The sequence below is a fragment of the Momordica charantia genome (assembly GCF_013281855.1).
Source record: "Momordica charantia cultivar OHB3-1 chromosome 5 unlocalized genomic scaffold, Mcharantia_2.0 BLBB01000005.1, whole genome shotgun sequence".
Taxonomy (NCBI): Eukaryota; Viridiplantae; Streptophyta; class Magnoliopsida; order Cucurbitales; family Cucurbitaceae; genus Momordica; species Momordica charantia.
In genome coordinates, this window is record NW_028275163.1 from 19,572,639 (window position 1) to 19,598,613 (window position 25,975).

Sequence of the window (25,975 nt, forward strand, 5' to 3'; positions counted from 1 at the left end):
AGTGTGGACTTGGACCCTCCGCCTTCATGACGCTCGAGAATTTGGTAACATGTTTGTTTTTTAAAATTTGACTAAGGAGTCAAATGTGTTTTTAAGAAATATGAAATAAATTACTAAATAATTGATGAAAACAAACCTAGTCTTTAGAAACAGTTAAAAAAAACAAAATGATTATTAGACCGTGTCTATTGCTTCTAGTTTTTTAGGTTAAGTTGTTAAATTACATGTTTGCCCTCTTTTGTGTCCTGCCACATTCTTCAGTCCTTAAAAGAAATAAAAATCAAGACCATCACCAACCATTGATGGGTTCCTCCTAAAACACAATCCAAAGTGGGCACACACACAGAGAGAATCCAAATCTGTTTTTTATACCAAAAAAGAAATCGCGGGCGGGACCCGCGCGTGCACAGAACTCACGGATGGACATGATCTGGAATCTTGATGAGAAAAAAAATTGAGAACAAAAGGACAACAGAATTGAATTGAAAACAAGTCTATAGAAAGTGTTGAATTCAAAGAGAATAATGGGTTGAACTGATGACGATGATGATGATGTAAAATGGCTTTAGATTATTGTAGAACAGAACAAGAGAGTTGGGTTTCTGTGTTGGTGTTGGTGTTGGAGTCAAAATTTCAAATGGTCGGCAAAGCCAAACAAACCAATACCATAATAATTCTGTGTTAGTGGAAGCTGTGATTGTGTCTTTTTTCTTGGACAACAGGTGTCTGAAGCAGAAGCTGAAGCTGCTCAATTATGGATCATCCTCTGCTCTGTTCTCCACTTCCATTTCTCCCACCTCCATTTTGCTTTTATGAGGCCTACAAAATTAGCAGTGATATTGTGAGTGAGAGCAGCTTTTTGAAATTTGGACCTATCAACTTCTATTCATACATTAGGTATTTTGCTAACCAAACCCCTACTACATCTAAATGCACTCTTGAATACATAACAAACCCCCACCCATACTCCTAAATGCAGTTTTAAGACTCAAGCTTGGCCAAACTAGCTTATGAAATCAGTTGTAAGACACCGTAACACGTTCTAAGACCCAAGCTCACTTGACCAGATCGTTAGGCGCTAATGAGCCATCGAACTATTCATGTGGCTGAGAGCCCTCACCTATAGATGAAGACATGGTGTAACGCCTAACTAGAGAAAATGGTACATGAATGAACCGATACCACATCCAAATGAGAGGGATCCTGAGACCATAGAAGCATGGTTTAAAAAGTTTAAAAGGAATGGTAGTTACTACCTATACTAAGGTGCACCTTCCTTTTCGGTAACTCAATCGTAAGAACTCTAAAGTTAAGCATGTTTTGACTTGGAGCAATCTTCGGCTGGGTGACCTCTTAGTTGCTTTACTAGAAAACATGTGAGTGAGGACAAAGCATGCTGAAAGGACTCGAGTTAGTCTATATGGATAGTCTATGCTCTTCTAAGTAGCTCAGAACTAGAATGGTGTCACGGCTGGGTTGCAGGAGAATGCCGGGGCAATTAGGGCCAAATCCGAATTCTGAATCCTAGACCTGGAGCGTTACACATGGTCTCTTGGATCCCGTTGAATTTCATTCCCATTAAATCTAAGATCCTCTAGGAATGCCGTGAATGCATGTTAGTATGCTCAAGGAACCAACACCACCCATTAATGCACCTTGGGGACCAAACTACTTTAAGAACTACTTTCTTTCTAACGGCCGGCCCCTTAGTAAATGGGAGCCAAACCAAGACATAAACCCGCCTTTGCCTCCCTTAAACACACTTGAAAGATTATTTCCACTGACATAATCAAATTGCCCTTAAATGTAGGTAAGAGCTCAATAATAAGAATGACCTTAAGATAATTAGGGATATTATTAGAGTATTGAGGGTACCTTAGTAATTAGATAGGAAAGTTGTTAGGGAAACGGGTTGGACTTGAATGATATCTCAAGAGATGAGAGTCTAAGTAACTCGAATTATGTGGTAGCTATTGTAGTTCTTATACTTTTTATATTTCAATATATTGTTAGTGTTCCGGTTCTATCACTCAACCGTCTAAAATTTCACAATAATTGAGAGTCAAAGTAACAAAACCGTCTTCCATCTCTGGCAATAATGTGTCAAAATAAATCTATCATCTAAAACGTTAAAAGAATATTTCTTGAAACATATATTTCCTTTGCTCCATCATTACCCATCCCCTGCCTTCGTCACATCTTGTGCTCCGGCTGAAATAAGTCTACTTTCTCAATCTCAATGCCTTCCTTCTCTTGCTCTAAGATGGAGGGACTATTAGCCGTTATAAATAGGAAAATATGAAACAAAAATGCAATACACTACCTTCTCCTTCTGTCCGCAAAGTTGAAATGTTGAGAAACCTAATCAAAGTTCTTCATAGTCCAATGAAAACACTCCACTAGACTTCTTAAAAGTCCCCATCAAAGACCAACAAGATCCACACATCCCAAGCAAATTTCTGCCTCCTAGTACCAACCTTTGATGTTATAATACGAGTTTCTTGACCACTCAATATTGTAGGACTAAACATCTGTCTCGTGAGATAAGTCAAGGTACGCATAAACTAACCTAAATACGGATATCAAAGAAAAAAAAGTTTTTAAAAAAATCTACGACTAATCAGATAACTCTTTCACAATTTGCATGATGTTTCATTTCATGGTTCGTTATTTATTTCTCCCTTTTGACAGAGCTTTAACATAATTCACTACCTTAGCATACTTGAGAACTACAAACCCCTAGACCTTTGGGTGTCAGTAACCACCCACTAGGTTATACCGAATTGAATCCTTAGAGAGTAAAAAATTTAATAGATCAAGAAACCAGACACTAAGGGCTCGTTTGGTAACGTTCCTGTTTCTTGTTCCTGTTTCTTCATTTTTAATTAAAAAAAATGAATTACATGGTCCCAACATCCATGAATTCAAATGTGATAAAATAATTTTCTTATTTATGTTTTGGGACAAATTGGAAATGGAAACAAGAAAGAAGAATCTTGTTTTTGGTTGTTTCCAAAATTTCAATACAATTTTGAGAATGTTCCAAAAAAAAAAGGAAATAAGAAACATAATTAGTTGCAAAATGTTTAGATTTATTAAGAAATTTGGAAACGAGAAACGAGAAACGGGAATATTACCAAACGGGCTTTAAGTTTTTCTTTTTCCTCGCACTTTCCACATATTTACAGCATAGACTGCATGGATTCTCCCACAAAAGATTAGATTTTTCCCTAAATAAATGGCAAGTATCCCGAATAAACAAGAATGGTTGCTACTGGGGGGCTAAAACAAATGAAGAATAAGAGATGAATTTATAAATTGAAACCATAGTATGAAATCAAATAAGAGATGAAATGCAAAATAAAATAGCAGTCCTTGACATTACCCAATAAAAAAATTATACTTCCGAATTCTACCAATGCATGATCTGCTTTAGAGCATTACCATCCTAAAATTATGCTTTTCAATGTCAACAATGTTTTATGTTTCATCATAAAGGTTAAATGTTCATGCATACCTTTCCATAGGGTGAAACAAGCTGTTGAGCTTTATTCCACAGCTCTACTTCCTTCCTATCCTGTAACTAGAATAACACAACAACCTGAGGTCAAAAAATTATGTGTTTCCGTTTGGGAGAGGGAGGTCATTTATGAAATGGGGAAAAACTCCATTATTTTAGTAACTGTCAACAAATGGAGAAAGAGACTTTTAAATTTCACCAAGCCCTGCATCCTATTATTTTCTTGGATTATAACTCTAACAATATAAATATATATGGAGAGGGAATTCAAAATGCCAAGAAGATATATGTGCACGTAGTATGTGTGTATATATATAACTAGAAGCAACAAATGAACAAACATTATTTTCTTGTACAAGGCTTATCACTTTTATCTATAGGAAACTATATTATTTAACAATAATTTTTTAACCTGGAAGGCTCCAGAACCGAAGCAATCCAGATATGTTCCTCAATAGGAAAGTGATTGATATGCATCTTGCATAACTAATGTTGCTTCTCTCATGAGAAGATTGTGCATTTAGAAGAAATTTTTAAGTAACAAGTTAGAGTTCTGATAATTGAATATACCTTCTTCATCCATGCTCTTGTTCTTTGCCAAAGTCAGAACAAGAGGAATAAGAACAAAACCAAGTACTATTATTCTAGCCACAGAATACAGATCGAAGATAATTAGCTAGTTAATTAAAAATGGGCATCTATGTCCAATGAATTTATGTTAACAAAATAAGAATAAGAAAAAATCTAAGTTAAAACAAAATTTTAGGGTCCAAATGGAAATTTTTAAAATGATAGGGACCAAATTGAAATTATGTCCAAATCATATGAACCAAATTCATAATTTAAACCATTTTTTTCATTTACTCTTTAAAATAATTTAGGTCAAGCTTATTTTTATTAGTTATACTTTGTTTGATACAAACTTTTAGACAAATGGGCTCAGGAACAACAAAGACAATGGTGTTTCACTATCCTTTTTATCAAATGGACTCATCAAATGGACACAGGAACAGGTTTATAATGTACAAAACCATGAAACAATCAACAATGATGCAACGAAGGGCACTGACCAAAGATTTCTTCCATTGATTCATACTGCAACTTCAAGCATGAAGAAGAGCCACGGCTTTATTACCTAAAGATTTAGGCACTAAATCCAATAATATAGATCATCCAAACAAAATCTAGCAGCAAAAACATCTGTACAGGTATTCAATAAATATGAGAAAGAAATCTTCTACTCCCACTGCAGACAATCTTCGAGCCTCAGTTAAAATCTTTCAGTCTTTTCTTCAGCACATCCATTGATTTCTTGCGAGTGTCTCGCTTTGTATTTCTACTTGAAAGGCTGCCAAAGATCCCATCAGGAGAATCCCTAAACTTCTCGCATATACTAGCGACCTTCTTATAATCCAACATGTTGTAGTTCCTCTCTCTTATCACCGGATTCATGAAGTTCTCAGGCTGAGTGCTCAGCAAAAGGTTGATCAATTGTCGGGCCTCAATTAAGTAGCTTCGGAAACTACCTCCTTTGTAAATTTCACTCAATCCCGTGCTGTGGAATCTCTCGTCCGCAAAAGCTTCCAGCATTTTCAGATCATTGTTGACAATCATGACTGCATTCGCATTAAACCTTTTGACACTGTCGCTAAGAAAAGCTGAAACTATAGAGTTTGAGATATGGTCAAGTGCTCCACTCCCGACCTTGTACAGAGCTTCCATAGGTAAAATCTGTTGCGCAGTGGACAGTAAAGTATCTAGATAAATAAGCACTTCATTTATATAGTCATTTGCATTTGTCGTAATCTCCTCGGATGTCCAAGCAATATTCTCTGTAAGAGCCATAAACTCATCTAACTTGGTATTCACCAAAGTCAATAATGCTATATAAGCCGCATCCCTCGAAGTTTTAAGAACAACTTTTGCAGCAAAACCGCTTTGTGGCCTCTCTACAGATCGAACAGGCATCCCACATAACTGACCTGCATGCCTAAGGAAATAGTCACAGGCTCTTTCCAGAACAGTTATATTTGCAGCAATTTGCATGGCTTGAGAAACACCAATGGACGCGCTATGAATAATATTGAGTATTATTTCATTTAAAACATCAATTAGGAGCCTATCCAAATATTTCTTCACAACATCAAAAACATTAGAATGTGCACTGTAGGACAAGTAATCAACACACCCTTTAATGAAGGACCTCACAATGCGGCAGACATCAGGAACAGTGGAAGAAAATGGTGCTATATATGGAAACGCAGGTATTATATCAGAAGTCTGGAGATTAAAAGCAAGAACGCTATTTTCATAATCACTGTCTTTTTTCATAACCATCTGCTCATAGGAGTCATTAGCAAGAACATCCACAATCTGTTGCCGGCACTCTTCCAAAAGAAGCTCGTGGTATTTGTCCCGGCTTTTATTCAGAGTCTCAAGAACTGGGCCAACTTCATATCCATATTGTCTAAGAGTAAATGCTAGAAGAGTAACATAATCCTTCACCAGGAGAAGGTGAGTTGCAGAATCCATGAGGGAAAACTGTACCTCCAGCATTGATGTCACCTTGCCGACAGCAGTTTCCAACATTGCTTCAACCTGTTCAGCTGACAATAGCCCTCCCGCAGTCCTCATAACACGATCCTCCACTATAAAATATCCTGCAATTTGAGCTAAATAGGTTTGATAGGATTCAATAAACGGCTGACTAGAGGAAATCTGCAAGTCGGAATTAAGCTGCAACATTCGATTCCTGTAGTAATATTCACGAAATTGCTCTTGGATCCCAAGACATGTATGAATGTGATATGCCCGATAGAGAGGTGTTAGGTCAAACTTAAGAGTGGAGTCCTCATCAACATCACCAACATCTAAAGTATATGCAAAATCTCCTAGCCCTCCAATGTTCTGTTCTTCAGCTTTCCTCTGACGTTCTGACATTTCCTCATCTTTTTGACGAGAAGTTGCTGCATGGCCTATAGCTGTTTGCCCAATAACCTTTGCAGAACTCCTTACGTGAACAAGCCATTCATTAAATTGAGTAGACACTTTCTTCTCAATATGAGATTTAATCACAGGAATTCTTGTCTCAAGGACCATTCTTAGTGTCTTGACAGAAATATTCTGCAAGTAATTCTTCTCAACCAGATCGACAGTTTTCAATGCAGGGTAAAACTGGCCTTTAGAAATATGATCATTGCACTTCACACAGAGATCAAGCGCCTGAACACAATTCTGGGACATTTTGATGGCTTCAGTCACATTTTGTTTTATTGAATAACATTCAAGAAGCTCTTCGAGTCTAATCAAAAGTGCACTGCCAACCTCTTGCAATTTAAAATTACCAGTTGATAGTTCAGCCTTCAGCTCTTCAGCATCAACCAATACCCCACGAAGTTCATCAACAGCACGGATAAATTCCTCATAGTGGGTCTTGCACAACTCCTCGATTTCAACTTCTTTCTTCTTTACAACGTTCTTCAGCTGATGAAGAAGGGTTTCTGGCCGGCCCATTTCAAATGCATGTCTAACAATTGGACCAAGATCCTCACCATTCCCAATTAATGTTGCGAGGACCAGGTCTTCTGCAGTTTCCCCATTCTCTGCAGCGGCTCTCCTCTTTGGTTTCGCCTCCATTATTAAAAACAAACTCTACAACAATCCAAAATAAATACTAATATAATATCCTATATACTGTATAGATATCAAGATTATCATATGGTACTCAACAAAGTGCTACGCAAGGGTGCAGTATTTATGTTCAATCAAATATTCAATTCAAAAGTCAAAACCAGTGCACTCTACCTAGTCCAATTCAGAAAAAAAAATATGTAGAGAACATATGATCTAGTCCACTGTGAGATACTAGGAACCTTATCGTTCCCATTTTTTTTTTTCTTTTTTGGAGGGTGGGGTGGAGGGATCCAATGTTTATTCTTAGCTTATAATGTCAATTTACAACTGGAAACACAGAAAAGACCATCACCTAATAATGAAGTAACAGGGAAGAAAACATCGTTACTTGTCTCAAAAAGAAAACTAGCCATAGATGGACAACATAATCCCACAGTCATAAAAATGAATTCAGAATACCATCACCACTTTGATGAACATAGAGAAATTTGAGAAACCAAAAAATAAATACTGCAGTTAAATTTAGAAAAATTTATACAATTTTATAATGTTTTCTTAATTTAACTGTTGAAACTTGAGGAGAATAAAGACAAAGTTAGAAGCCCATCATTCACATGAGTACCTGCAAGAGGACAAAAAGCCGTAGGCCGGAATTCTTGAGCGACTTGAACAGCGGACAATGTCTACAATGCAGAGCTCGCCGGAGCAAGATTGAGCGGACGAATTTCCCTTTCGATTTTAAAGAGAGCAGTCCCCATCAGAGATTAAAACTTCCATCTAATTTCGATAAATCTGTCAAAATTTTCGAACCTAAAATCACTCGTTCTAATTACATAACAATTGGCATCCATGTCGAGAACTTGTACAAACAAACACATTGAAAGGGAAATCTGTTTCAGACATGGAAGCATTTGAACAGCTGTTTCCATTTCAAAAAAAAATCGCAAGGGGAGTTGGCGGTGGACATACCTTCAGTGGATGATCTGATCAAACGTGGAGAGATGGAGACTGAGAAATTGAGCCATACCCATCATGCATAAACAGTAATGTGAATGTTAGCAACAGCATCCGCCATGGGTGAGAGAGGATTATGAGAACGATAACTCGAAAGAACGAAAATGGAAAGGCCTGATTTCAGAGAGAGGATCTGGATTCTCGACTGCTTCAGAGAAGAAGGGAGAGGGAATTCTGCAGTTCTGTTCTGTTCTGTTGTTAATCTGTTACACACAAATGTATCGTTTCAAAAAGAAAATTAATTAATTAAACTAAAAAATTATTTAGTACATGAATTTTGTATTATGGTTAAAAAAACACTTTTAGTTGCTAGATTTTCAAATCGTAACAATTTAATCCTTATCAAACTTTAGGTAATAATTTAATCTTATAGTTTAAAATTTTTAGCATTTATAATTTATAAACACATTTGTTTTATCAATCTACACATAAACTTTATAAAATCTTAATAATATCTTTCAATGATAGAGACTAAATCATTACAAACTTACCAACATATTGTACAAAAAAAATTAAAAGCTTTCAACTACAAGAATTAAATTAATATTTATTAGCCAGCCTGAGCATAGCTGGATTAAGACACCTATCATTCTCATGTCTCTCACAAAAATAAATACTTACTAGTTTAAGGACTAAATTTTAGTATAGGACATATGTGTTTGAGCTTATTTCTTTCAAATCTTTTACTACTTACACTGTAAACTAGGATGGTTATTAATCGTCTAATATTATTTGAATTAAGAAAAAAAGTCTTTCGATAATTTTATTGGGATTTGCACATTTTTCATAATTTTTTTCCAAAATATCCTTTTAACATAGATATTTACGTATTAATTTTACTTATATTTTGGATATAGTGAATAAAAGAATGGTTGGTTGTAATCTAACCAGCCAAAATCAGTGTCTTATTTACTATATGGCAAATTGCATAAACTAATGTGTTTTGAAAAAGGGTCAAAAGCATCTAATAGTGTGACAATGACTAACAATTATGACTTAATTTTCAATTTTATTTAGGACAACTATGCTCCTAAAATCAAATAGTCAAAAGTATCGTACAATTCTACATTTTGATAGATATACCCTTAAACAAAAACATCTTGATTTTAGAAAATTTCTAACCAGCTTTGTACTACCTAAATAGATGGATAATAATTTTAGAAAATCACCGATCTATACATCATCCATAAAATAACTTGAAGATCATTTTTTATTTTATTCTTCAAATTCTTAAATTGATAAGAAAAATACAAAACCTAAAATATCAACTATAAACTTAAAAGAAGATTTAATTCAGAAGAAGTTTAAGGGATTTTGAAATATAGAGAGAATAACTGCCCAAAATGGGAATGAGCTAGGGTTATGAACTTATAATCTATAATCTGATGATCAAGTCGATTCCATGATTATAAGTTCATTCCATACCGGGCCAGACCGGAATAGGGCTAGGTTATATACATTCTAATTATGAGAAGGGGTCATCCGAGCGTATTTAAATAGATACTATGTTTACATATGGATCCCTACGTCCTTACATTCCATTTAGGATTAGGAATAGGCGTAATCGGACCTGTTTTTTACATATCTCTCGTTATTTGGGACCTTATTCATCTCTTTAGGCTTCTATTGAATCGAGAAATAGGTTTGATTGTCCATCTTTTTGATATAATAGTAAGGCATCCTCCGGATAATTCAAATCGAAGCAATTGGATGTCCGACTCGGACCTATATGACATGACCGAGCAATAGAAATACTTTAACACTCCACCTTTGTCATATATTCCATACATCAAACTAGATAGATATCATATTCAAGGAATATGATTCACTTTCAAGATGCCTTGGTGATGAAATGGTAGACACGCGAAACTCAAAATCTCGTGCTATCTTGCGTCTAGCATGGGTACATCCTCCCCATTACAGAGTCTTGTTGAGTTTGCAATTGTGTGTCTGCATGTCTTAAGTGACAGTCACACTTTCGCTTTCTCTATATGGAACTATCCGCGGGTCTGTATCCACAACTATATAGCAGGCTCTAAGACATAAATAACATATGTCATTCGAATTCTAGATATGGAACTATCTCCACAAATCTTCTCCTTCTTCTATGCTCTAAAGAACGCGTCTGTTGGTACGTCTAGAACAGATATGTGCTTCCAATTACAATATCTCTATTAAGTTTACAAGAACTATCACTCTCTACTACTTCTTCCATTTTATGAAGACACAAATATGCGGGGTGCATATAGAATGGGTGTGTGTCTCCATCTCAGAGTCTGTGTAGAGTTTGCAAATGTGCATCTGCATGACTATATTCACACTTTCACTTCCGCGCACAAATTTACTAACCATGTAATTCGACAAAAGTAGAGCCCACACGACTCCGATTGCTAAAATGTCCTTTGAATTTTGCATTTTCACACCCAAAAATAGAGATCATTAGTACACTTTGTCTTCTACATAGTGGCCAACGCTATTATTTATCAACATTACATCATGGTTGGAAGGACTAATCCACACCCGACGTTATCATTCCTCTGCTCATTCTCACTCACCGCCATCAGATTCACTCTCATGTGGCACTTTGTAACTCCAGGTAAGGCCAAAACCGCCTTACTCAGCGTCGATTAGGATTTAAGTCATTGTAGAGGAATTTTCATGGAAAACAAGATTGATGCGTGATGAAGATTAGCGAGAGGACCCCATGCGATGGAATAAAAGATTAACGAGATTGGATGGCAGCAAATAAATTGCTAGAATGAGTTAAATCCTAATTGAACGGGAGAGATTTGATTAATTTTGAAACGTGAACTAAATTAGTTTAAATTTTATTTTCCAATTTATGTAGGATAGAATTTTACAAATTTAGTTTTGAGTTTGAAAGCTCCTTAAATGTGAGCAGCCTAAAACTGTCAAATGCAAAATTAGCCCTTCTATACTTTTTGCAAAAGATGTGTTATTTTTTAAAATTATAATATTTATGGTCATTTTCATTAACACGCGTGAATTTGGTCATTACCTATAAAGGTATATCGATTCCAATTTTCAGCTGGTGGGTTAAAATTAATCTCAAATCAAAGGAGGAAATTATCTCCATTCTACTCTCTCATTCATCTCTATATTTTCGATAGTCTTCGACTGGAAAATAACTGAAAATTTTAAATAAAGCAACAAAATAAAAAAATACATAGAAAACTCCAAACTGGAATATTTTTATTGCAATCACATAAATTTCTATGCCCGACCCTAATTACCTTCCATCAACTCTTCCATTTACCTTCAAAGGTTGAAGAAGCTCCCTAACAACATCAATGAAGTCAAACCAGCGACATTAGATAAAATGAGTGAAATTTTCAAATACGTCCATGGGTTTTAATTTTTACCGTTGAGGGACTATTTGTTTTTCCAACATCTTCACATGTCTGAAATCTCATATACCCGGAATTTTAGATCCCAGAATTTTAGATGTCAACATTTATTCATGGTAATATTGTAAATTTATGTAATGTTCCAAAAATATCTTTAACGGTCGTCGTATAATTTATATGTTAAATTTAATATTATTTGAATTCATATAAAAATGGTACTTTTATCAATTTAATATTATATTTTTATGTCAATTTTAGTTTATATTTTGTGATTATTGGAAGAGTAAAATAAATGAAAGATTGTATCCTGATTTGAATTAAAATCAAATTAAGATATTATACCATTGAATAATATTTATTTTATATCTAAATATAGCATATAAATAAAATTATATTTAGACATATATCAATGAATTAGTGCATACATTTATTTTTAAAATAAGATAAAATAAATGAGAAATAAACATTATTGATGAAAAAATATTATAGAAAAAACAATGAGGGACAAAATTGTCAAAAAAAGATGACCTCAGCACGGGAATCTTAGAAACCCATGTTACAAGAGGTCAACTTACTCAGATGCCTCCCGTATAGGCATCCTGGGATGTCCAGGCATCTAAGAATGCTCAGGAATTCAACATTCTTATCAAACAAACATGGACATCTAGATGACCATCTCATTAAAATTTGTCATTACCCCCAAACAGACGGCCCTCGAAAGTTTAGAAAGTGTAATTTTTTAACTTATAAAAACTTACGGATTTAATTTTTACTATTGAAAGTTCATGATTTGATTTTTATGAGAGTTTAATTTTTATGAGAGTTTAATTTTTCCAAGTTTAGGAGTGTAATTGCAATAACTACGGATGCTTTACACAATTGTAACAACTATAGCCTTATCGGTCACTCGATATCGATTCACATATCTTATCTTTAATAAGTCAGTGTTAGCTCCCTCCTTCCGCCTTTCATCTCTCCATTTTCTCCTGAAACTTTAGGGAAACAAAATAACATGTCAGCATGAAATAGGTGAGATTCAAGTAAACTAAAACACCAAAAAATAATATTTCTCAAAACTTACAACTTACACATCTTTCACTTGCTTCACCAATCCACCCCTTGCCTTGGTTACATCTTATTCACTAAAATAAGTCTACTTGATCAAGCAAAAATACAACGCAGAAGTCTGCAATCCTTGAAAAACCTATTGAAGTTCCTCGTTGCCCATTAGACTTCCAGTAAAACCCCCTGCTGCCAAAACACCAACAAGATTCACACAACCCAAACTTCCTAACTCTTACCCTAAAGGGCTTTTCTCTCCTAAATCTACCAGGACTATACATCGCGGAGCGGCATACCAGGAAAAAAAAAAGAACAAAAATTCAGGAAAACTGCCTCCCCTCAAACTCAAGATGCCTCAAAGGATAAGATCTGAAGTTTGGATACGAAGTCCAGATGAATCAAGAACGACAACATGCTGTGACTTTCGATGAAAGTAACCTCATAGGAAAATATATGCTTGTAAAGAATCAAGTACAAGATAAAATTGTCAGAGAGCTTACAGAAAAGCATTTATGAAATTACAAAACGAAAAACTGGTTTAAAAATAACAGTAATTTGATTTTTGTCTTAACCCACTAGGCACAATCTGCCTTCCATCTAAAGTCTCTAAACTAAGATTTGTTTCATGCTCATTCCACATGCAGATCATTTAATCTCTCTCTTTTGTTTCACAAGACGGGAACTTGCGTCTTTTCATTGACAATGGAAAAGTTATCTATTAAGAACTCCATTGAAGACTTTAATCACCAAACAATGTACAAATGCATCTGAGAAATAATTACATAGAAACTCCCAACAAGAATTAATCACTGACTGAAAAATTATGAAAAGCTTTGGAGAGGGAATCCCAGAAGGCTGAATGAAACTTTACCATCTCAAATCTTTCCATAGGGCGCACTTGTTTTCATATCATCTTTGATTTCTTTTCTAACCAATACCCCAACCAACCTATTCAACAATTTGATCCATAAAACTCTTGTTCTTATAGTGAAAATAGAGATGATGAAGATCCACCCCACCCTTGAAAATTTTAATGGATCAAGTAACTAGACACTAGTTTTTTTTTTCCTTGCACTTGCCACATATTTTCAGCATAGACTGCATGGAGTCTCCACAAGAAATTACATTATTCCCAAACAAATGGCTAGTATCGAGAAGAAACAAGAATGGTTGCTACTGGGGCAAAAACTAATGAAGAACAAGGGATGAATGAATGAATAGATACAAAAGAAAGAAAACCAGAAAACAAAAGAAAATAGTAAACCTTAACATTACCCAGTAAATAATATGCTTCATAATGTTACCAATGCTCTACTTTAAATACAACTTAACATTACCATCCTAAAATAACGATCCCAGTATCAACAATGTTTTGTCTTCTGCTTTTTATCATAAAGGTTAAGTCTTAATGCATACCTTTCCAAAGAGTGAAACAAGCTGCTGAGCTATCTTCCCCAGCCTCTCCTTTACATCCTATAGCAAGAAATAACACAACCACCTGAGGTCTGAATAAAAATTGTGCGCTTCTGTTTGGGGGAGGGAAGAAATCCTTGGTGAAATGGCAAAAAACTACATTACGTAAGTAACTGAATCACCACAAATGGAAAAGGAAGCTTCTAAATTTCATGCATTAGCTAGCAGAAATTATGTGAATATAATTTTTGTTTGTGGTGATCGGAATTCATCTATAAAGTCTAAAAACTAAAAAGTAAATTGAACTTAGGATAGGGGGACTACAAAATCGAAGTATCATTCTCTATTATTACTTTGATCAATAACAATCCGCTCATTTAATACAGTTGTAACAGCTGGAAGAGGAATGTTTCTACACAAAAAGGTCACTATTCTCCTGTAATTTGTATTCAATCTGTAAGAAGAAAAGGAAGTTAAATCCACAATCTTGGTCACGACTCATGAGTTTCAGTAAATAGACATAATCCCCTTGTTCTAAGTGCGTTCTCAACCGGAATAGCAATGAAATGCAAGTATATCACGAGTACAAAACTATAAAAGTTGATAAAAAAGCAATGTAGAACCACCAACTGAAATTGAATTCTTTCCTGCCTAAATTTTAAGCCCGAGTATGGAGCAACACCAATAATTTCACCACCCAAGCCCTGCTTCCAATGATTAACTTTGATTAGAGTTCTCACAAACGAAAGAATATATGGAGGAGAGGGAGTTCAAAATCCCAGGAAGAGAATTGCGGGTGTGAATGCTCACCCATCTTTCAACACTATAGTTTTGACTCTCTATTAACCAATTGGAAAGCCTTTTTGTAGCTCCATCGGTTTGGGATTCTCATCCCCTTTTGTATATCTTACATTTCATTGCATTAATGAAATCGTATCTTTTCCCCAAAAAAAAAATTGTGGGTGTGACACTAACCAACAAAAATTATTTCTTGTTCAAGGACAAATCACTTTTACCTATAGGAAACTATTGTATGTAACAATGGTTTTCGTCTATGGGAAGCAATCAAGATATGTTCCTCAATAGGCAAGTGATTGATATGCATCTCTCACAAATAATGTTGCTTCTCAAAAGAGAAGATTGTGCATTTAAAAGAATCGTTCAAGTAACAAGTTCAAGGTTGAAAATTGAATATACCTTCTAATTCTCATTCGTGCTCTTGTCCTCTGCCAAACTCAAGACGAGAAATAAGAACAAAATCAAGTAATATCATTCTAACCGCAAAATAAATTACAGATTATGGATAATTAACTAACTAATAATGGGACATCTATCTCCAATGAATTTATGCTAATAAAACAGTAACGATAAGAAACAATCTAAGCTAAACAAAAACAACTTGATAAGCATCCTGAGAGAACTAATAGGCATCAATAATCAAAATAGGCGGTAAGAATAACACCTACGAAGCCCACATCTGTGCACAAAAATGAGTCACCTCCTAAGAGAGTTTGAAATACATATAGGTGCAATTCCTAATTGTAGAGCACTCAAATTTTTGGTAAATGTTGAAAGGCAAAAAGGGAAAATAATAAATCATAGAGAATTGCAATGAAGGAAATGAGGAGATGAAAGAAATATGGGCAAAGTATACTCATGGTGATCACTGAGGCTTTAACATACAAGAAAATACTCTTTAATTCTCTCAAAAGCCAATAGAAGAGCCAGTACTACCATGCCATCACTAGTAAAGTTCTAACATTTACTGTTTCTTAAGTTGCATGAGTATAGAACCACCAAATTATTCCATGAATACAACCAGAAGATTTCTCTAGCAGTGATTCACATATCCTTGCATGACATTTTTTCCTCCTGCCCTAAGAAAGATTACATGAAAATGCATAAATTGTGAAATAAAAAATATTTCAAATATGGCACCATATGAGGTTATGCGGCAAAAGGATCATGCGAAGGGCCAACATCATGACCTATGTGGCGTTGAACAAGCCGCTGAAGATCATCCATCACCTTCCGCTCACGTTTTGCTTTTTCTTCATAGTTATACATTGCAAGGGCTCTTTTATCTTCAGCACTGTAGACTTGGTTTTCTTTTCTAATACGGATTGCATTCATTCTCTGATGCCTGCTACCACTCATCACATACCCAAGGGTCTCAAAGGTCTGAATTTCCTCAGCTGAAAGTCCCACTTCACCACGTCGTGGAATACGCTTCCCTTGCTGAACATACTGTGCAATGGCATCACCTTCTCCTGGCCTAAGAGCACCACCATAGCTAATATGGCCCTCAGCTCTTGGCAATGGCATTGGTCCAACCGGCATCTCATTATCAAACGCAGGTTTCTTTTGTGCCTCCAAAATTTCCTTAATCTTCAATGCTTCAGCATTAACCTCAGTCATCTTCTCTCCATCAACCTTTAATTTACTATTAGCATCTACGTCTTCAGAACCAGAATTCTCCTCAGAAGCGGGACTCTTACTCTCGGTTTCTGACTGTCTTTTTCTCTTGCTCCTGGATTTCGATGAGGTCTTCGACTTCCTCAATTTTCGACCTTCGCTTTCCTCACCCTCATCCGTATCACTATCACTGTACCTCCTCTTCCTACTACTCCTGGTCCTTTTACTACGACCCCTTTTCTTCGACCTAACACGGTCACTAACATCAGAATCATCTGTCTCACTTTCTTCACCGTCTTCTGTATCGCTGTACATACTCTTCTTCTTCTTACTACTACTATTCTTATGTTTTCTATTCCTCCTCCGATTCTTCGACTTCTTTCTTCTCCTCCGACTTTCTTCCTCAGATTCGCTTTCACTCTCGCTCGCGCTTCCTGACTCTGTATCACTACGTGACGATTTTCTACTTCTATGCCTGGAACCTGAACTCTTCAATCTCTTCTTTTTCGATTTTGTATCAGACAATTCAGAATCAGAACCAGAGTCGGAATTCTTAGTTTTGTCAGATTCATATTTTTCTTCATGTTGCTTTATCTCGCCGGAGCCACTTCTATATCCACCGTCGTCGCCACATTTATCCAAAATCTCATCCGCCTTCTCCTCAAAATCGTCGTTATCATTCCTGGGTGGGCTAGGGGTGACTCTCCAAATACAGTGCTTCAATGTCTTCCGGAGCTTCTGCCTCTTCAGCCTCCGATACTCCTCATAGTTCAACCCCTTCAGCTCCTCGTCCGATTCCGACTCTTCAGACTGTCTCCCATTCCTGTCCAGATAGGCCCGCCCGCCGGCGCGCCCAAATCTCTTGGGCAGGCCGTTTCGGTCTCCATCAGACCTAGGGCTTCGTCTAACGTCATGGTATCGCGGCGAATCAGACCGGCGTCGATGGTTGTAGCGATCGTAGCTTTCGTAGCTAGGGCTACGACGACGGTAATCGCCACCGGACGCATCGGAGTCAGGAGTGTAGCGGTGGGCGGCGCTTTCTCGATCAGATCGATGTCTTCTTTCTGGGATTTCCACGGTAGACCCAAGCCTACCCATCTGAAAAGTAAACCGCTGTCCAACTCGTCTCTTGGCCGTCGGTTCTCAGAGCATCAATGGCGTATTGCAGAATCGAACTCCAGAATTGACCTCACCGGAAAGACTAGCTCTGAGGTAATTGAAATGGGTTTCAGAATCAGAACGGTCCCAATCAAGAAAATCAAAAAATAGAAAGAAGAAAACAAATGGAAGCTCGGAAGCTCGTACCTGGGAGCAAGATCAAAGAGAGACAAAGCACCGAGAAAGAAAGAGAAGAGAAAGGGAATGGCGGAGAGAAGAGGGAAGAAGAAGATCAGAGAGGGTTTGGGTTGCGATTGGGCTCATGGGCTGGGCTGGGCTGGGCTACACGAGAATCGATATATTTTACCAAAAATAATAAAGATTTCGTTTTTAATTTTCTATTTTTTCTTAAAAAAAAAACATAATTTTTTGCCTTACATTAAAATACTATTTTAGTCGTTATACTTTCAAAATGTTCTCATTTGATCTATATACTTTTAATTTTGGTTCATTTTAATTTTTATATTTCATTTTGGTTCCCACACTTTTAAATAAGGATCATTTTGGTCATTTAATTTTATTTTTAATATCACTTTTCTATCACAATTTTAACACGATATTACATTTAATATATTTTTTGAAACGTAACCATAAATTTTTATTAAAGGGTTCCTAGTATGTGTAATATTTGTGTTAACATTTTGTAAATATGGACCAAAATGATCGTTTTGTAAAAGTATAGGAACTAAAACGACTATTTTAAAAATACAAAGACTAAAATAAATCAAAGTTAAAAAGATACAACAAAAGTGAACATTTTAAAGGTACAAAGACTAAATTGAACGAGCTAAAAATATATGAATCAAAATAATATTTTAATTAATACAAGTTTTTTCTGCGATGGTACGCAGGTAAAAAGTGATACAATTGGATATCATTAACAACGATGAAATAAATTGAAGATATTTATTGATACATCAACTTTCTTTTTAACAAGTATTAGTGCATTTTTTTTACGAAAAAAAAATTCTAATTGAGAATTTTTAATACATTAAAAACAAATTTTTAAAGTGTGTTAACAAGTATTAATGCATTTTTTATAATTTCTAAAAGAAAGAGTATGTTTTACAAAATAATCACTTTTTACAACCGCGAAAACAAAACTGAGAAACCTCATTTTGGGGTACCAGGATAAATTACTAGGCATTGTCAAAGGTGGTAAGTTAAACAAGCATATTAATTTAAAAGATCTTAAAATTACGAGGAGAAAATTTTAAAAGTAGGAACTAAAATTAACAAAAATTAAAAATATAAAGATCTTTTAACCTATATTTTTGAACTTTTTTAACTTAGATTTTGAAAATACTTTCACAAAGTAGACAACAAAGTTAAGAATAATGGAGATGAAAAGTACAATGTTTATAAGTTTAACTTTAAAAAACCAAAACTATGTTTTTAGTTTTTAAAAAACATAAATCATATATGTTTTGATAACATTTTTGTTTTTTGTTTTTAAAAAATAGAAAACAAAACATGATTGATAACCATTTCTAAAAACAAAGTTAGAAAATTGAAAATATATAGAGAGATAAGGGATGAGTCGTTGAAAAATTGTAAAAGTTTCTCAGGATAGTTAATCAATATTCGGAAAGATGAAAAGCCACGTGACAGATAAACCTTAAAAGATTATGTTTTACCATGAGAATGAAACTCACAAAGACGAAGTTTATGGTGATTTTTTTACACTTAGAAATGAAAATGCAAAGGAAATTGGCTGTCGGAAATACAACGCAATAAACATGTATGAACCTACTAGAAATATAAGGAATTATAGGCCGCTGGAAACAGAAAAACTTAAAAAAAATGTGATGACATGAAAAAGTAGGTTTATTGGGACCATTATACACATTAAAATGAGAAATATAATTGTAACTAAAATAGAATAAAAAAATGATTTACAATAGAATAAAAACATAATGTCATCGCAATCCGACATTAAATGAAAATCTCTATTTAATTGGAAATAAATAACAGAAAAAATATATAATAAATGTTAAAGATGACATTAGGAAAAAAAAAAATTGAATTTCAAATCTCAAAATCTAAATTTATAAAAAAAAATGTAGAGATATTATGGTTAAATTTAGCCATTTAAGATAATTTTCTTATCATGTTCAAAGTTTGAACAACTTTTTGAGTAGGTAACGGATTAGTTGTGGGCCGACAAATTGGGCCTATCCTAGTAGGATCCTTTGACAAGACTAAACCCTAACTTTTGCATTTTCGATTTTTGGACAAAAAAAAAATCCACTCTCTTTATCCTTCCCCAGATTCCCATTAGTGCGTGCACTCCACGCGCCCATTACAAAATTCCTAGTACCAGGATCCGTTGTCCTCCCCAGAACTAACCCTCAGGGAGGGGCCACGACATTCAAATGATTGGCCCACTGCTCTTCCCCACTCGACATCCAACACGCGCCTGCCACGCGCCCCCAATCCTTAAAAATCACATCTTCTGATCCTGATTTTCCTTTTCTTTTTCCTCCCTCAGATCCCGGAAAATAAAACCCAGAGGCCAGATAAAGAAAAAAATTAAATTAAATATAATAAAAAATCAGCAAGAGTACTTGTTAAATATTTTTAATAATTATTACCCGAAAAGAAAAACAAAACAAACAAGATCCACCTCGAATCTGTCTCCCAAGTCCCAAATTCCCCACCTTGTTCTCCCCTTTTCCTCTGCTCTGAAAATTTCAGAGCTCTGTTTCCAAAATTGGAGCAGACCCATTAAGAACATTGCTCGGAACTGAACTGGGTTTGCTTTTGATTTGGGAAAAAATGAGGGAAGACGATTCAAATTGGTTCTCAAAATGGGAGGAGGAGCTTCCATCTCCTGATGAATTGATGCCCCTTTCCCAAACCCTAATCACCCCTGATCTTGCACTCGCATTCGACATCGGAACCCCCATTCACAATCGCCCGCCGCCGCCGGCCCCACCGCCTCCGCCGCCGCCTCCGCCGACGTCGTGCGATTTCGGGGACTCCGGCGAGCTGGGATCCGGCGGCGGCGGGGAGGAGCCGGCGCGTACTCTGAAGCGGCCGCGGCTGGTGTGGACGCCGCAGCTGCACAAGCGATTTGTGGACGCCGTGGCCCATTTGGGGATCAAAAACGCCGTCCCCAAAACCATAATGCAGCTCATGAGCGTCGATGGGCTGACCCGGGAGAACGTCGCCAGCCATCTGCAGAAATACCGCCTCTATTTGAAGCGGATGCAGGGGATTTCCGGCGGAGCAACCGCCGCCGCCGCCTCCGCGGCTGCTAATTCAGATCCCGCCACCGACCATTTGTTCGCCAGCTCCCCTGTTCCGCCGCATTTTCTCCACCCTGCCCGCCCCAATTCCGACCACTTCTTGCCGTTCGTCCCCGTCGGAGCTCTGCAGCACCACCACCAAATCGCCGCCGCCGCGCAGTTCCATAGGCAAGTGGGCCATTTCGGGTCGCCGCCGAATGGGCAGTTCGAGCACCCGTTTCTGGCTCGGCCGGTGCACCGGATCGGGGCTCCGGTGCATAACCCGGCGACGGATTACGGCGAGGATTTGGATTCGGGTAGTGGGACGGGATCAGGGAGGAAGGTTCTTACTCTTTTCCCCACCGGAAATGATTGAATGACTAAATTTTCCGATTGCAGAGCCGGCGGCGGCCGGCTGAAGGGGAAATCAGTTCAGAGGTAATTAAAATTGTACATTAATTTATTGTAGAACTCTCTTTGATCCCATTGAAATCATTAGAGTAGAGAGAGCCATGTATTTGGGTTCATATGAACATTGACATTTTTAGGTTTGTTCATCATCGTCTCTGAATTCTCTGGTTTTTTTTTCTTTTTCTTACTTTGTCAAGAAAATAACATGTGAAATTAAGAAGCATTGTGTTTTTATTATTGATGCTGAATTATATGCTCTCTTTTCTAATTTGAACTTCATTTTTTGGGACAAATTTCCAATCATACAATTTGCTATAATTAGTGGAGAAATTAAATTAGATCTTAGGTTCCATAATCGGTTTTGAATTTCTGTATTTGAAAATGTAGCTTACAGAAACTACTGGCATATATGCATTTATTTGCTCTTAGAAAATTTTTCCAAAATTTAACCCAAATCTTAAAAGGAAAAAATATAGTTTCTAAAATATAGTTTTTATTTTTGAAATTTAGCTAAGAATTTAAATTTGTTTTTAAAAATAGTGTACCACAAGGAAATAAAGCATAATTTTAAAAATAGAAAATAGAAAATGAAATGTTTATCAAACGACACATACTTTTTTGATTTTAAATCCTATCAAAATGCGTAGTCTATAATCTCTTCAATAGCGAAGAAATTATGTATAGATGGACGAACTTTATTCAACAACATTCAGACATTAAAAGACATATAGAATGTTTAGTCACCAGAGTAGGAACCCACCTAGAATTTAAGTGTTCGTCGCAAAAAGAACATTGAATTCCTTACATTTTTACCCATCACGAAAATATAGAGGTTAAAATACTATTTTGATCCGTATACTTTCAGTTAAAAGTTAAAATACTATTTTGATCTGTATATTTTCGATTAATTTGATTCACTTTTTGTTTCTGTATTTTCAAAATGTTCATTTTTTTATACTTGTACTTTTAACTTTACTTCATTTTAGTCTCTGTATTTTCAAAAGGTTCGTTTGATTTTTATAGATTTTAAAAGTGACCATTTTAATCCATAGTTATTTTCAAAATGTTAACACAAATTCTACACATAATAGAAACCTTTTAATATATATACAAAATCAGGGCCACATTTCAAGAAATATATTGAATAGTATATTGTCATGTTGAAATAACGATGGAAAGAATAAAGTTAAAAATAAAATTAATGGACCAAAACTGTCACTTAAAAGTATAGGAACCAAAACGAAACTTTTGAAAATACAAAGACTCAAAATGATCGAAAGTTGAAAATACATAGATCAAAATAAACATTTTGAAACTACATAAACCAAAGCTAAGAGTGCATGAACAAAAATATTATTTTAACCGAAGTCTACTATAGCAGTAAATCTTCACGAGTAAAAAAGAAGTCGAGATTCGGTAATTTTGATATCTCATATACTCAACGTACCCTTCCACGACTTTTTTTTGTTTGTTTTTTAGAGGGAATCTTTTAATCTAAGCACCAGATTCTTTGATCTATTTCCTTTATGATCCAAAGTTGTTATTACCGACAAGCAATCTTTAGGAACATTGCATCTTCTTGTCTAAAAAAAAGACATATAATACAATTTAATCCATAATTATATGATCTTAATTAAGCCACAGCATGTGAGGATGAGATTCTGTGTGTGTTTGCCTAGGGTTTTTAATGTGGGTTTGACTTAAAAGAATGCGTGAAACAAACATATGTTAGCTGTAATGAAGCACTACCAAAACACAAAACACAAAACACAGCCACACCCATTTTTGTTTCATTAAATTAATGAAGTTTTTTTAAGGAACAACTTAGATTAGATTAGATTAGAGTTGGGAACGACAGGAAATGCTCCCACATGGGGCTGCTGGAGTTTGGATAATTCCATTATTCAATACTACCACTCCATCACCAAACTTCAGCCTTTTTCACTTTCTTCCATTTGTAACCATTATCATCTATCATGTCTATCTATCATACAAACATACCCAAAAAAAGGTTTAAAGAATTAATAGGTGTGATACGAAATTTGGGTTGACTCGAGTTTGATCTGGATTAGGTGGTTTGGTCTAGATGGCTCGACTTGGACCGCTCAACCCATGTTACTTCCCTAATTTCAATTCATGAAAATTTGATAGGGTAATTTCACCCATAACGTTAATCAATAAGGTGTACCCTTCATTTGTTTTGCAGACTCAATCATAAATCATAAAAGCTCCAAAACTTTAGATTGGCTGGGTGAGGACGAAACATGGTTACAATACTTGCCTACGAAGTGCTGGTTGGGTTCGGCAGGGATGTCTTATGACTTTCTAATTATGTGATCCTATTTGTATTTTAATGCTTCCAATTTTTTTTTAAAATTAGTTTTATCTTTATTTTATTTTTAACAAATAAATAATGTAGCTATGAGTATGTGTGCGGATGAGGTTGAACATTAATTAGGTGATTGGTGCAAGTGGATATTAAGTAATAAAATTAACAAATAAGAATTAAAATGATTATTTTTTATTTCTTTTATTTTTTTTTTGGAATTTAATGACTAAAGTTCATCGACTAAGATTCAAAAATCAAAATGTAAAAATGATGATGAATACAAAAATGAGATTTAAACTCTAGAACTAACCGCACCAAAAAATTAGCAAGATGTTTTCTGTTTTATTTTAATTTTTATATCCATTACATTGCATCACATCAATCAATATTTATCTATGGTAAGTATATTAGGGATAATGTTTTAAATTTTAGGAATTAAATAAACCTAACCATCCAATTTTAAGACTAATTGATAAATTATGAAAAGGAAGATTCCCTGAAAATCTGATTTTTTTTTTTTTGTTGTGTAAATAATTTCTAACAAAGACTATATGCTATAGAGAAAGTGATGTTTTGGGCAGTCCAAAATGTGAACTAACATACAAATTTGTGTGGAAAAAAGTGGAAGAAATTAGAGGCAAAATATTTTTGTGGCTTGGATGCAATCAAGTACAATACCACCCTCACGAATATCTTTAATTCACCGCTTAATATAACATCAATCGTTCAATTATTTATCCCATAAATAATTTGTTTTAATTGATAATTATAAAATTAGGTTCTCGGTCCCAATGTTTTTTCAAATAATTTCAAACATCTCTCCACGTAATTCAAACCATATATATCATCTAGTTAATACTTCAACTAAATTATTATCTGATTTGAGTTTAGGTCCGACTAATCTTTCTCTAGATTTTTTTATAGGAAGAGTTGAATATTCAATGTTTGAGAAATTTTAATCACGTGATCGTATTCCTTCCATTTAAATGAATTTATTAAATAGGTATTTAAGTCAAAAACTTTAATGCCAAATTTGAAAATTGATATACACTATCGGAATGAAATCACATATGAACTTAGTTTTCTTTTTTAAATTAATTGAATCAATAAATAACACGTGGATTTAGTCATGTGTACAAGCCTTGCAAACTATTTTTGAAGGTCATACATGCATATGTTTTTTATCCTTATATTTGTGCCATTTTTCATTTAATTCATAATATTTTAATTGTTTCAAATTTCATACTTTAGGTTTAAATATTTTTAACTAAATTCTTAATTTCACCGTTGTTTCTTTGTTTAACCATATGAGATGAAGATTTGAACCTATGATTTTTAGGACAAATATAAAATAATATCTTGATTAGTTGAACTATGCTCAGATTCGCAAAGTGACCAAATATTAAAGATTACTAACTAAATATTAATATAATATCAAAATACATTTTATTAACTAAAAATTGAAAATATCCTACATTTTAATTTAGTGAAATAAAAATTATGATCACTTATAAAATAGAAAATATACATAGTTCATATGACCTAACTTAATGAACCCATAATAACTTATCTAACATGGTACAAATGGTATAGGTCGTCATTAAAGAAAAAAAATTATCCTGAGAAATAAGAATTAGAAATCACAACCATCGTAACGAATTTATTCATAGTTCAACTAATGAAGACACTTATTTTGACCAAAATTTTATGAGTTCATATCTCTCTGCCTCCACATTTGTACTAGAAAAATGAAATCAAACCTTCTAGAAAAAATGAAAAAAAAAAAAAAAAAAACTCCTTCTAAATTCACATATCATTCTTTTTTTCCTTTTTCTTTTTCCCCTTTTTAATGTTTAATGGTTATAAGTACTAGGAAAGAAGAAAAAAACATGAAACTAATATTTTCAAAAGATAGGACAAAAATATTGAAAATTGACACAAATATTAAGATTGATCATATTTTTTAAACCACATGGGTGTTATTTGTAGATATCACTTTCTTCTAAATTAAGACAACTTACTATATTGGCAAAAATCAGTTTGTAGGATATCACTTTTTTCAAATTTTCCAATCCTACCCACCCTTGTCCAACAAAAAAAGGGAAAAGAAAAATCCAAATCCCTTTGATTAACTTAAACTAAATTTCATTTATACTATTTTTTATAATCTCTCTCCCACTATTACTTCTTTTCTTTCTTTTATTTAATTCTCTGTTTAAGTACTGTGATATGTTTGTAGTTTAATTTTAGTCCACTTTCATCTTTGACTTTCAACTTTCAATTTTATCGGATATTCTAAGGAACGGACTTTCAACTTTTATTTATTTTAGTCCTCTACTTTAAAAAATGACTATTTTAGAACCTTTAATTCTATTTTTATCTCATTTCTTTCTATCATGATTTTGGCATGATACTTCACTTA

The 25,975-nt window shown here is 34.7% G+C and overlaps 2 protein-coding genes and 1 pseudogene across 5 annotated transcripts; 1 reads left to right on the top strand and 2 right to left on the bottom strand.

Annotated features, from left to right (window-relative positions):
- Window positions 1-4,586: 4,586 nt before the first annotated feature.
- On the bottom strand, window positions 4,587-8,367 carry LOC111019856 (exocyst complex component SEC15A). 4 transcript variants are annotated; one of them, XM_022296352.2, is made up of 3 exons: window positions 8,123-8,367; window positions 7,776-7,945; window positions 4,587-7,171 (listed from the first exon to the last, which is right to left on the bottom strand). In XM_022296352.2, exon 3 carries the CDS (start codon window positions 7,154-7,156, stop codon window positions 4,787-4,789), a length of 2,370 nt encoding a protein of 789 aa, XP_022152044.1. In that variant the 5' UTR covers window positions 7,157-7,171; window positions 7,776-7,945; window positions 8,123-8,367; the 3' UTR covers window positions 4,587-4,786. The 4 variants fall into 4 exon arrangements, with proteins under 4 accessions (XP_022152044.1, XP_087980729.1, XP_022152045.1 ...); XM_088124603.1 differs by having other exon boundaries at window positions 4,610-7,171; window positions 7,776-7,882; XM_022296353.2 differs by having other exon boundaries at window positions 4,610-7,171; window positions 7,776-7,930.
- A 7,323-nt stretch (window positions 8,368-15,690) lies between these two features.
- On the bottom strand, window positions 15,691-17,856 carry LOC111019852 (Ras-induced vulval development antagonist protein). Its single transcript, XM_022296350.2, has 2 exons — window positions 17,731-17,856; window positions 15,691-17,632 (listed from the first exon to the last, which is right to left on the bottom strand). Exon 2 carries the CDS (start codon window positions 17,521-17,523, stop codon window positions 15,958-15,960), a length of 1,566 nt encoding a protein of 521 aa, XP_022152042.1. The 5' UTR covers window positions 17,524-17,632; window positions 17,731-17,856; the 3' UTR covers window positions 15,691-15,957.
- A 2,235-nt stretch (window positions 17,857-20,091) lies between these two features.
- LOC111019853 (transcription factor MYBC1 pseudogene) lies at window positions 20,092-21,461 on the top strand (annotated as a pseudogene).
- The last annotated feature ends 4,514 nt before the right edge of the window (window positions 21,462-25,975 follow it).